The 11,441-nt window shown below is 27.3% G+C and overlaps 3 protein-coding genes across 4 annotated transcripts; 1 reads left to right on the forward strand and 2 right to left on the reverse strand.

Annotated features, from left to right (window-relative positions):
• Positions 1-40: 40 nt before the first annotated feature.
• Positions 41-4,202, reverse strand: Upf3 (UPF3 regulator of nonsense mediated mRNA decay). The gene is made up of 6 exons (XM_069111154.1): positions 3,938-4,202; positions 3,059-3,473; positions 2,812-2,963; positions 967-1,636; positions 585-871; positions 41-484 (listed from the first exon to the last, which is right to left on the reverse strand). Exons 1-6 carry the CDS (start codon positions 4,058-4,060, stop codon positions 269-271), a joined length of 1,863 nt encoding a protein of 620 aa, XP_068967255.1. The 5' UTR covers positions 4,061-4,202; the 3' UTR covers positions 41-268.
• Positions 4,203-4,646: 444 nt separating this feature from the next.
• Tmem43 (Transmembrane protein 43) lies at positions 4,647-6,756 on the reverse strand. 2 transcript variants are annotated; one of them, XM_069111914.1, is made up of 6 exons: positions 6,620-6,756; positions 6,016-6,201; positions 5,690-5,922; positions 5,321-5,621; positions 5,042-5,247; positions 4,647-4,974 (listed from the first exon to the last, which is right to left on the reverse strand). In XM_069111914.1, the coding sequence occupies exons 1-6, from the start codon at positions 6,620-6,622 to the stop codon at positions 4,692-4,694; spliced, it is 1,212 nt and encodes a 403-aa protein (XP_068968015.1). In that variant the 5' UTR covers positions 6,623-6,756; the 3' UTR covers positions 4,647-4,691. The 2 variants fall into 2 exon arrangements, with proteins under 2 accessions (XP_068968015.1, XP_068968014.1); XM_069111913.1 differs by lacking the exon at positions 6,620-6,756 and adding an exon at positions 6,347-6,487.
• A 34-nt stretch (positions 6,757-6,790) lies between these two features.
• Positions 6,791-11,441, forward strand: LOC138179285 (thiamine transporter 1). The gene is made up of 7 exons (XM_069111910.1): positions 6,791-6,931; positions 7,232-7,464; positions 7,679-8,063; positions 8,336-8,734; positions 8,846-9,038; positions 9,119-9,257; positions 10,518-11,441. Exons 2-7 carry the CDS (start codon positions 7,342-7,344, stop codon positions 10,656-10,658), a joined length of 1,380 nt encoding a protein of 459 aa, XP_068968011.1. The 5' UTR covers positions 6,791-6,931; positions 7,232-7,341; the 3' UTR covers positions 10,659-11,441.

The raw sequence follows: 11,441 nt of genomic DNA on the forward strand, positions 1-11,441 counted from the left end.
TATATATATCTCACAACAAAAGGATTAAACAGAAAATAATGTATTACATATATCAAATTACTTAATATGGAAAGTTTTATACATCTGCAGCTACATGGATTTTCCAGTAGTAAGTGGAACACTATATTTTATTATGCATTTGTGTATAATAAGATACACTATGTGATATTGTATGTCGTGAGAAAGACTAGTGTAAAAACCTTATATGTTAATACAGTTTCAACATATATATCACTGATGTTAAGAAAAGATTTCCATTTAGCGATTGTTATACCAAATCACGACTAATACTACGTTTAAACGTCATAGATCGCACTTCAGTTCCAGGTTTTCCTGATTTACAAAGATTATTAGAATTGGGGTTTGGAGTAGGACTTTGCGAAAGCGATGCTCTCTCATCGTTAGTATTAGATTTCTCTCGTTCTAATCTTTGTTTGCTAAATTTTCCCATTCCAGGCCGATAGATCTCCATGGTAGGACGATCCTATTATTTTATAATAAACAATATTTTTATAAATAATTAATTGAAGTTAAATAAAAATTAAATAACATTTTTAATATTTTAAGGAAGAAAAAATACACACTTTGTTTCTAATTCGACGTTCTAATCGTGGATCCTTTTTATCTTTTTCTTTATCTTCATTTTCAGTCTTTTGTAAGTTATTTTGATCTCCTCCATCTAAAGACTTGTGCCTCCTTAAACAATTTCCATCTCCTGTACCACCTTCCCCCCCACTTTCAAGTGAACTTCGCCTTTTTGTGACTTTTGAATCCTTCTTTTCTTCAGATTCATCATCTTCATTAATGTCTTTATTAATATCTTCATTGGATTTTGATTTCTCAATGTCTTTGTTACTTTCAACAGCTGTTTCTATAAGTAATAACGTATTAGTATTTTACAAGTAAGACATTTATATGTACTAGAATCTTCTATTTCATTTAATTTTAATATGATAGGATTTTTACCTGTCCTTTTCTGATCTCTTGTCCCAAAATCATGCACAGAATCTTCTACTAAAACCTTTTTTTCGTTAGTTTCTTGTTTCTCTTTTCCTTTATTATATTTAGCATCCTCCTTATCACCCATAGCTTCGTCATTTTCTTTAATATTTTCATACAAATCAACTGGTGGTTCTTTCTTTTGAAGTTCTTCATCTTCACTTCTTAATTTTGCACTATTTTCTGTATCAACACTAAATTCTACATTCTGTTTTTTGGTTTCTGCAAGCTTTTTTTTTTCTTGCCTCATTTTTTCGTAACTTTTACCTCGTTTTTCCTCAATTTTTCGTTCCCTAGAATCTTTAGTATCTTCTTTAAAATCATATTTTCTATCATCTTTTCCATCAAATCTTCTATCATCTTTTATACCATCTCTTTCATCACGTCTTCCATATATCTTTTTATCTTCATGTCGTCTTTGATGTTTTATATCTCTATCTTTATTTCTATCTTCAATTCTTTCCCTATATCCTTTTGTTATTGATTTGGAATCTCGATCACGCGGTACCTTGTCACGTAATTTATCCTCTTTCTTAATACGATTTTTTATATCTTTGGGTGAAAGTTTATCCTTTTCCTCCCTATTTTCTTTATTATCTTTACACATTTCTTTATCAAGATCTGGATTTTTCAATACCTACAACAAAGTTAAATATTTATTTTAAGTAAAATATTTTTACTGATCTTAATATTAATGAATTTTAATGGAGTTAGGCATATGATAATTCAAATAATAAATTACAATAAAGTAACACAGAATTTTCACATTTTTTTCTAAAACAGTTTCTTTTACAAAATTTAATGTATACAAATTAAACAATAATAAATTAATTACATCTTAATAAATGTATATAAATTTAGAATACAATATTAAACAGAAACAATACATAGCATTGAACTAGGTCGCATAAGTGTGATGAATAGTTCTTTAATCCTCATGACTTTTTAACATGCGATAAATAAATACATAAAACATGAATTTCCCTGCTAACCACTTGCAGTTCCTATTTCATGAAGTTTTACGATATGCTGGGAATGCTGTTTCACAAGTTTTAAAAGGGTAAAGTTTATGATAGTCAAACACAGTACTACAACTTCTTGACTTTGATACCTCCATTGGTATTTGCATTTTCCAAGTTTTGTGTAAATTAGTAAATTGAGATTTTGATAAGACAGAAAAATAATTTTTATTATTAATATAATGAGATGTGCATTTAGTATTATTATAAATATAATTATTTTTAATATGGTTGTAATTATTTTTTCTGCAACTAGAATCTTTTTCTTTATAATTTTTTTCGTAAATATAAAATAATTTTCGTTGTTTATTAGTGTATTGCCAACGTTCATTAACATGAGGCATACTTCTAACGCAATTTATATATACTTCTGTATTCTCGTTTCTATAAAATTGTTGTTGTATATTTAACAAAGTTTTGCTAGCTCGTGTCATATTTGCAGTACCACTACTGCAAATTTCTTCTTTACATTCATGAGGTATATTTAGATTTTCAGTAGGATGATCAAAAAATATATCTTCTGACTTGACAGTTGAGGAAGTGCAAAGGTAGGAATACTTGGTCTGATCATCTTCAATATTACATGCAGACTGTAGGTTGAAAAGATTAGTATCAGCAAATACAGTAGAGAATATAATACTTAAAATTTAAATTTAATATGTTGCTAAAAGCAATTTCCATTACATATCTGATTAATAATTCCTTTATTCTATACTGTATTTGTCATATCTAGAATTAGTCTATTTAGTAAGTCAAGAATAATAAATGAATACATTATAAAATATAGTGTCACCTTAGATATAATAGGATCTTCCTTTGTCCGCCTCCTTTCTAGATCTCTTCGTCGTCTTTCTTCACGTTTTTCATCTCTGAGACGTTGTTTCTCCTGTTTACGTTGTTTCACATATTCTAAGAGAGGTGTGGTTGTAACTTTTTTTGGTGTATCTATAACGACAAAACAAATATAAATTCATAAATATACATTTCATACATAAGAGTATGTAATATTTCAGCATGTCAGTTGTTAAAAAATAACTTACTATCAGGTGGTTGATATGAGTACTCTGTTTTTGGCTGTGATACATTAGATTCGGCTTCTTGATTTTTAAGACTTTCTAAGAAACTTATATAATATGAATCTGACTCTATTGTACCACATTTCAAATCTTTCTTTTTTCCTATTCTTTTCTTTGGTAACCTTTGGAAAGGTGCAAATTCTACTACTGCTGGATATTCTGTTCCTTTAGAGTCGACAAATACATAATTATCAAATTTCTCTCTGAACATAAAAATATCCTGTTGCTCAACAAAGTTAATATATGCACGGGAAAAAGCATATTGTCCCAAAGACATATCAGCTTTTACAAAATAAAGATAATCATGTTCTGGCAATGGAGAAACTTGCTCTAGGAATTGTTCTTGAGTCATAGTTGGAGGTAATCTCCGTATTACTACCTATAAATATATTTTATTTCTTTCATTATGCATATATATATATATATATATATGTATTGATTAAAGTTGAATTAAAATATATAATATGTTATGGTTTTTATAATGATTACAAAAATTTATAGGAGTTATCATTAACATATTAGTTAAATATTTTTTACTTTTTATTCAAAAAATAAGATAGTAAAGAATGTCACATGACATGTAATTGTGTCTTTTTCATTTCCTATAATAATGTTATATTTACTGTCATATAAAATGTACGATTTGCTGTTTTATATCTGTAAGAGTACTTTATCTGCGATGTATCAAATAAATAGCATCTTTTTACAGAATTATGTTATAAATGTTTCAAAAATCGAAAGTTTAACTTCGATCTTTGTTCCATTAAATATATCATGTTTGCGTGGTTGAAAAGTATTTTATGGAGGCTCATAAATTTTCAGCATCATTTTAACCAAATATACCTTAGTCATAGGTCGGCATTTTTCTTTTTTACTATCTTTAACTTTTCCAACATCTGGAGAACTAGTTTGTGCCTCATTTTGTGCGGCTGTTTCGGATTGTTGTGTTTCCTCAGTCATTGTCATCTACATTTATTTAATTTCTTGGCAAATCGGGTCTATTTTGTGTCAATCTGATACACTCTAATCAAAAATAATATTCAAAGCATGCAATTTTTCTTCGAGTCATCAAATTAAACGTTTCCGTTTACAAAGTTTTCGCGGCCATCTTGTTTTACTAAATCGTAAAAATATTATTGGATGGATAGAGGAAAAACAAACTTCCATTCATTAGGGAATTTTTCAATGCACATGTATTTTACATCTAGGGAATAAAATCAAAACGGATATTTATTTCTTGTAAATTATAATATTCAAAATTTCGCAGAATAATATTGGACATTATAAGATTTTTAATTAAGGGTAAGAAAAGGTTATTACTGAAATAAAATTAAAACCATAAAATTAAAAATCATAAAATTATACAAAGGTATTTAATGTTTACAAAATAATTTATTGCCTACATTTTAGATATTTGTAACTGTTAATGACATTTCTATAATATAACAGTTTACGATATAATTGATGAAATTTAGTAAGACTAGATATAATAACATTTTTTGTTAGATCACACAAAATAAGCACATTGAAGTATAATAAAAAAGAGGATATATGTTAATATATTTACATAAATAAAATTTAATTATTTAATAAAAATTCATAGCCTTCTATAATTATCACGGTTTTGAGATTGAGATGCTGATGTTAATGTTGAATAAATAAATGGTAAAATTGATGCTAATGCTAGGCAAAGACCTATTACTGGTCGATACCAAACCCAAGCAAAACCAATTACTAGTAAACTAATAGACATTGATACAGACATTGTTAAAGATTCAACTGCAATAATTCCACATAAGAATGTTGAATTCAGAATTACTGTCCTTAATATATTTGCTAAACATGTTGCTGCTAAAAATAGGACTAACCATCCAAGCCCTCTGAAATAATTAAGAATATTATAATAATGAATTTTAAGATTTCGAGGAATATTGAAAATTATGTTACCTAATACTCCACGTACGCCAGTAATTGTGCACATGTTCTAAATGAAACATCTGATCTACTGATATTTTGTGCTTTCGTTGAAGTAAAATTTCTTCTCCATGTGTTGTAATATATGGCACAATAGTTCCTTTTTGCAACATGCCAACTATGGAATATATATCTCCTCCTTTTCCTGCGTAGGAAAATTGTATACGTATGTCACCTACCTATAAACAAATAGGTCAATTATTTAGTATATTGTTTTAAGTTCATAATAGATTCAAAGGTATAGTTGTATACCTCAGGTTCCCATAAATTAGAGCTATGATAGTATAAACCCGAGTGCATTTTAATATCTCTACTTTCAGGTCTTTCATCACTGGTAACTTCTACAAAATCATTAAAATTCTTTTTCAATTCAGTTCCAAGAGTAAATGCACCAATCTTAACTTCATCTGCAATCTGCACTTGGCTTTTAATAGGCATTTCTTTTGGATTATGATGACCAGTTCTAATATAGAAATGATCTGAATCAACAAGTTTATCTTTCCATTCTGTTGTGTAATAATAATGCTTTTCTTCTTCTGCTACTCCTCCAAAGCTAAATTACATAAATGATAAATTATACAAATTTATTTATAATGAAAAGAAATATGTTTTATAACATACCTTCTTTCTTCTTCTATCTCAACCCATTGGTACATCTGAACTCTGCGTTTCAGTTTCACACTTGATACAATCACGCCATAATCAGGTTCAGTTAATGGTTCTGATATCTTTAATGGACCTGATAAATGTATCAAACGTCCTTCATATTCAGGTAATAATTTCATCGTATTTGGAAGCACTGCTACATTATGTAAAGCTTCGTCTAAAGAATGTGCTACTTTCACTGCTCTTCCCTATAATATTATGGATATAGTATACTATATAGTAAACTACATAATAAATGTAGTTTTAAAATACAAACTTTTCTGTTTAATCAATTCACAAACCTCATTCCAAAATAAAAGGCACATGCCAGTTGCAAACATAATAAGTCCAATAATAGCAGTTAACCATGATTCTCTAAATTGCTCTGAAACTGTTATTGGAATATTTATAGGAGGAGGTTGCCTTCCTCCATTTGTTCGATTTTGATGAATGGGTTCAGTATTTGCCCTTTGGGGTTGCCCATTTTGCTATAAAAGATAATTTTTTATAAATTATGTTATGATGACATAAAGTATATGATACATGAAATACTGCATGAAAATATATGTTACATTAATTAAAAATAAAAGTTAGAAATAAAAGAAAGTAAGCAGTAGTGGTTGTTATGCTTACATTTGTACGATACATTTTAACAGATTACATTATATGGCTGTAAGAACTTCTGACTTATTTATTGTGACTAAATCATCTAAAATAACATTTTATATATAATTTCAGATGAGTGTTAGTTCAAAGTGCGTACATGCAAAGTGCATTTGTCACGAATCGGTCTGTTCAAAATTAGACTGGTGAATATTGCTCAATGGATTTTACGCATTGTACAATGTTACATTTGGATTCGTGTAACTGCATACAAATCGATTTGTTGTAACTGTTCGATGATACCATAAATCACGTGCGTGCGCTCGAAGAATTCTAATGGCATTTAATCTTAATTTATTTAATTGTATACACATATACGCCACTTGATGCCAGCTTAATTCGATAAAATCTTCCCTTCCTTTAACTTCTTATTGTATGATAAGATTGTCGCGCCCTCATCGTGTTCGATCTTACAATTTGGGCTAGTGAATGTACAGTTGGTCGGAACTGTCAGTATCGTTTAAGTTGTGAGTTATGTGCTATGACGTTTTAAATAATAAAGTTATTTGTGATAATAATATATAAATAAAATAAAATTAATATCCAACGTAGACAGTAAGTTTTTAAATTATTGCTTGTTTGAGTATTATAAGAAAGGATTAATGTTTTATAAAATTTGGTTATAATTGTAATATTATTGGCAACAATATTAAAGCAACAATATTGAATGTTAACAAAATTAATATCATAGGAAAATAGTTCTTAGAAATTGATTAAATGTAGAAGAAAGTTTTAGTGCCAGTAAAATAGAAAGTTCAAAATTACATATATTTGAAAATCTAGTGATCATGATTTGAGTGATGACATAGAATGATCAAATCAATTTTGTAAATTGGTAATACATGTGTTTTTTAGATACTCTGAATGAAATATGAATGACATGTGACATAAAAAGATGTTGAAAGGATATTATAATTTAAGAAATCAAATCAGAGCAAAGCAGGAGAGAGAAGTATGCTATTAGTATGAAGTGGATAATAATTTCATGTATTTTGTGTGTATTTGGTTGCTTTAAAGAGTTTAGGCCTTCAGAGTCTTTTGTGACTGATTATTTAACAGGACCATGGAAAAATTTTACAGATGTTCAAGTAACTAAATTATATACATAATGACTAATATTAGTAGTAGTTATAATAATAATAAGTAGTAGTTAATAGTAGTAGTTAAGAAATTAATGAATAATTTTGAAAATGTTGTGAATTTTATATGTATTCTTTTTGTTGAATTTTTTCTTTATTTTGAACAATTGTTACATAATATATTTGCAATACAAAATTTTGTAAGATTGTCATTATCTTTCAGGTAAACCAGAAAATATTTCCTGTTTCCACATATTCCTATTTTGCAACATTAATTATAGTATTTTTAATAACCGACTTTGTACGATATAAGCCAATTATTATTTTATGTGGTCTTTCTGGAACTATTACATTTCTCTTAATAATACTTGGACAAGATGTTTTAACTATGCAAGTTTTAGAATTCTTTTATGGCTTGTTTTTATCCACGGAAGTAGCATATTACACATATATCTATGCTAAAGTTGACAGAAAACATTATCAGGAAGTAACTAGTCATACAAAAGCAGCAGCTCTAGTTGGTCGTTGTATGGCTGGTATTATTGCACAATTAACAGTATCTTTTGATATATTAAATTATCATCAATTAAATTACCTTACAATTGGAGGTACTTATTTTTGTGCATTTATATAAAATAGAAATGATCATTTTCATATTAATGTGAGATAAAAATAATGTATGTTATATTTTTTTTTTAATAATAATTTAGATATTAGTATATGGCAAAAGATCTTTTATATTTATAAGCTTTTAAATTAAATTTTCTAATTTAAAAGAGATTTATAAGAGATTTATTTTATTGTAGGTTATTGTATTTCTAATAACACATATTCTATTAAAAAATTCAATTCGTCATATGAAATAATTTTCATCTTTCAGCTATTACATTTGCAACAATATGGGCATTCTTTATACCTTCAGTTGGCCAGTCTATTTACTTTCATAGAAAAAATAAAAATAATTTCTTAACTCATAATGGAACAATTGTATTGCAACAAAATGATATAAATCAAGTTTTACACAGTTCTGAACAATCTGAGTGTTCTTTTTCTAATATTTCACTAATACATAAAGTTAAAGAAGCTTATGTTCTATTATGGAAAGATTTCTTACAAGCATATTTGAATAGTCATGTTGTAAAGTGGTCAATATGGTGGTCATTTTCAACTTGTGGATATTTGCAAGTAATTAGTTATATACAATTATTGTGGCAAACTGCTGTAGTCCCTGGAGATAAAATTTACAATGGAGCTGTAGATGCTTTATATACAATTATAGGTGAACAAGTTATTTTGCACAATGTATAACTTAATTGATAAAGTAACATAGTATAATATATATAAATTAATATTTGTGATAGTAATACAATATATTTATTTTTATTAATAGGTACAATCACTGTTTTCTGTATTGGGAAGATACCATTTAATTGGTCTTTAATTGGAGACATAGTAGTATCATCTATGTCACTTGTGGAAGGTATTTTATTAGTGGTATCTTCATATAGTTGCAGTATTTGGTTGTTATATGCTATGTACATAGTATTTGGAATCATTTATCATACAATGGTTACTGTTGCAAGGTTCAGTTTCATATGAAATTATTTGTTACAAATAAAATAATAGGTCACATATATTTTAATTTTATGTGTATAATTTACAGTTTTGAAGTTGCAAAATGCATATCAGAAGATAGTTATGGTTTAATATTTGGTATAAATACTTTTTTTGCACTACTATTGCAAAGTGTATTAACAGCTATAGTAGTGAATGGAAATTTAAAATTAAATCTGAGATCTCAGGTAAGATTATTATTTAAATACTATTAGAGCTAATAAAACTCATAAAAATGTGTCGAAAAAATGTTAATAACTATTGGTTAAAGAATTATTTACACCGATGTTTTACATTGAGAATGAATATATACCTGGTATTGCTTATTTTGTTTGTATAATATAGTATAGCAACGCCTATTTAACTGTCGTAGGCTTATACATACAAATTCCTAGAACTAAAAAATAAGAAAAATAATATTAATCAAATCGGTGAGGTTCTAAAATGATATTGTACATGGTATTGGAACGAACTTTAATTGTATGAATAAGCACGATCGTGCGATATATTGTATTTCACTTATGCTCGATGTTTCTTACATTTAGTTCCCGCTTAAAAAACAAGCAAATTCGAAAAATATAGTAGCCTATAATTTCCAGTACACCTATCTTTTTAGATAATTTTGAAAGTCAGATCCGAGAATGTAATAATTAAACAGGCATTAGTGTACTTATTTTATTAATAATTAGTTATTATATTAACTTAAAATGGTTTTTCATCTATTAGTAATTTTAGACTCTATAATTTAGTAATAGAATTTTATTTATTAATGACATTTGATGTGGTGTGACATTTGTGATACATATTTGTTATTAACAATTTGCGATGGTACTTTTATATTGTAATAACGATTTTAAATTAGTACACGATTATTAATAGGATTGTACGTTTCAATGTACATTCAACGTTAGAAAAAATAACTTTTATAGCTGGAATTATTAGAAAGTAAAAATTCTTCAATAATATATAACTATAGATAGTAAAGATGTTACAATATCAGTTCAATTTATTACAAGTACTAAACAATACTTATATTATATATATATATATATATATATATATATATAATCTTTAATATCTTAATTACATAATAATATTTTATCATGTTAATTGCAGAATTAGTTATTTTACTTTTTATTTTCAAGTTATGCAAAATTTTAACTTATTGAAACTTTTCTAATGTAAATATATTAAAGATACGAGGAATGTGATAAACGATATAAGACATAAAAAATCCATATTTGTGACATCTAACGTTTAATAATTTTTAATTATTTTAAATAAAATATAAGAGCATAAAATGAATAAACAAACTAAAAAAATAACTTGTTTTTATCTCTTTTTATGAGTTCTATTAGTTGATTAGATTTCTATTTGATACTGACATTCATATTGATATTGATATTGTTATTGAAATTGAAATGTTTTACATTGTACTTTTTTTCCAGTATTTTGTTTATGGTGGTTATTATATTGCTATATCAATACTTTACATGATAATCGGCATTTTAAACATTATACGACATTGTAAGAAAGGTGCTGGATTTAAAATATGGGTACAGAATACAGTAATTGAGAATGTCAAATAGTCTCCAAAATGACTAGGTTTTAGTTACTGGTATAGTTTTTAGAAATTGAATTAATGAACATTCATTTGAAAATGGTGATATTAGGTATATACATAGTAATCAAGGATAGTTTATCAAATACACTCTTATTTTTGTTACTATTATTTTATTTTTCGGTTCGATAGCTTTAGAAAAGGAACTTGATTGGTTTAGTTCACAGAAAATTAAAATTAAAGCTGAACTAATGTAAAACTATTGCCTATTGCTTTTTTGTCCTATTACACTTGTTTTCTCCTGCTTACTTGCCTTCCCTTTTAACTCCACTAACATCGGCTCTAACCGTTGTCCGCAATTGACTCGCACATCTCTGTCTTCTTCTTCCTTTCTCTATCCAACATCCCTAGCCATCTTGTCCTTTCTTTTGAGCCCTTATTGCTCAAAATCTCTTCAATTTTTACACTTCCTTTTTCAATCTCATTGTACAGCCTTCGAAAGTGTTATATCGGTTCGCCCATTCCCCATATCATACATACTCTGTGTTTGTCATCATATCAATTTCCTAATACTATCTCTGTTTCCTTTAAATTATCATATCTCGCCCTAGATCAATTTGGTTTCCTTTAATCCTGTTATTAACGAAGTAAGTACTTTGGTATCCCATCTGTTATTAGATCCTTATATCTAGTTAAACCTAGAATTTATTATCCTATTGAATCGTTCTTGAAGTTGTACATCCTCATCCCTTTCTCTAAGAACGCATTCTCTTTTGTTTATATTTTTCTGTTTCTTTCTTTTTCTCTCTTA

This window comes from Bombus flavifrons, chromosome 4 (assembly GCF_040668555.2).
Source record: "Bombus flavifrons isolate JBK064 chromosome 4, iyBomFlav1_principal, whole genome shotgun sequence".
NCBI lineage: Eukaryota > Metazoa > Arthropoda > Insecta > Hymenoptera > Apidae > Bombus > Bombus flavifrons.

What these genes read in the sequence shown, in the direction of transcription:
- Upf3 (XM_069111154.1), bottom strand. Translation starts at nt 4,060, where the DNA reads ATGACAATGACTGAGGAAACACAACAATCCGAAACAGCCGCACAAAAT. An exon ending in CTCATATCAACCACCTGATA is followed by an intron (nt 2,964 to 3,058) that starts GTAAGTTATTTT and finishes TTGTCGTTATAG; the next exon opens with ATACACCAAAAAAAGTTACA. An exon ending in AAGAGATCAGAAAAGGACAG is followed by an intron (nt 872 to 966) that starts GTAAAAATCCTA and finishes TATTACTTATAG; the next exon opens with AAACAGCTGTTGAAAGTAAC.
- Tmem43 (XM_069111913.1), bottom strand. An exon ending in GAGATAGAAGAAGAAAGAAG is followed by an intron (nt 5,622 to 5,689) that starts GTATGTTATAAA and finishes TATGTAATTTAG; the next exon opens with CTTTGGAGGAGTAGCAGAAG. An exon ending in TGGCGTACGTGGAGTATTAG is followed by an intron (nt 4,975 to 5,041) that starts GTAACATAATTT and finishes TAATTATTTCAG; the next exon opens with AGGGCTTGGATGGTTAGTCC.
- LOC138179285 (XM_069111910.1), top strand. Translation starts at nt 7,342, where the DNA reads ATGAAGTGGATAATAATTTCATGTATTTTGTGTGTATTTGGTTGCTTT. An exon ending in TGCTTTATATACAATTATAG is followed by an intron (nt 8,735 to 8,845) that starts GTGAACAAGTTA and finishes TTTTATTAATAG; the next exon opens with GTACAATCACTGTTTTCTGT. An exon ending in ACAATGGTTACTGTTGCAAG is followed by an intron (nt 9,039 to 9,118) that starts GTTCAGTTTCAT and finishes TATAATTTACAG; the next exon opens with TTTTGAAGTTGCAAAATGCA.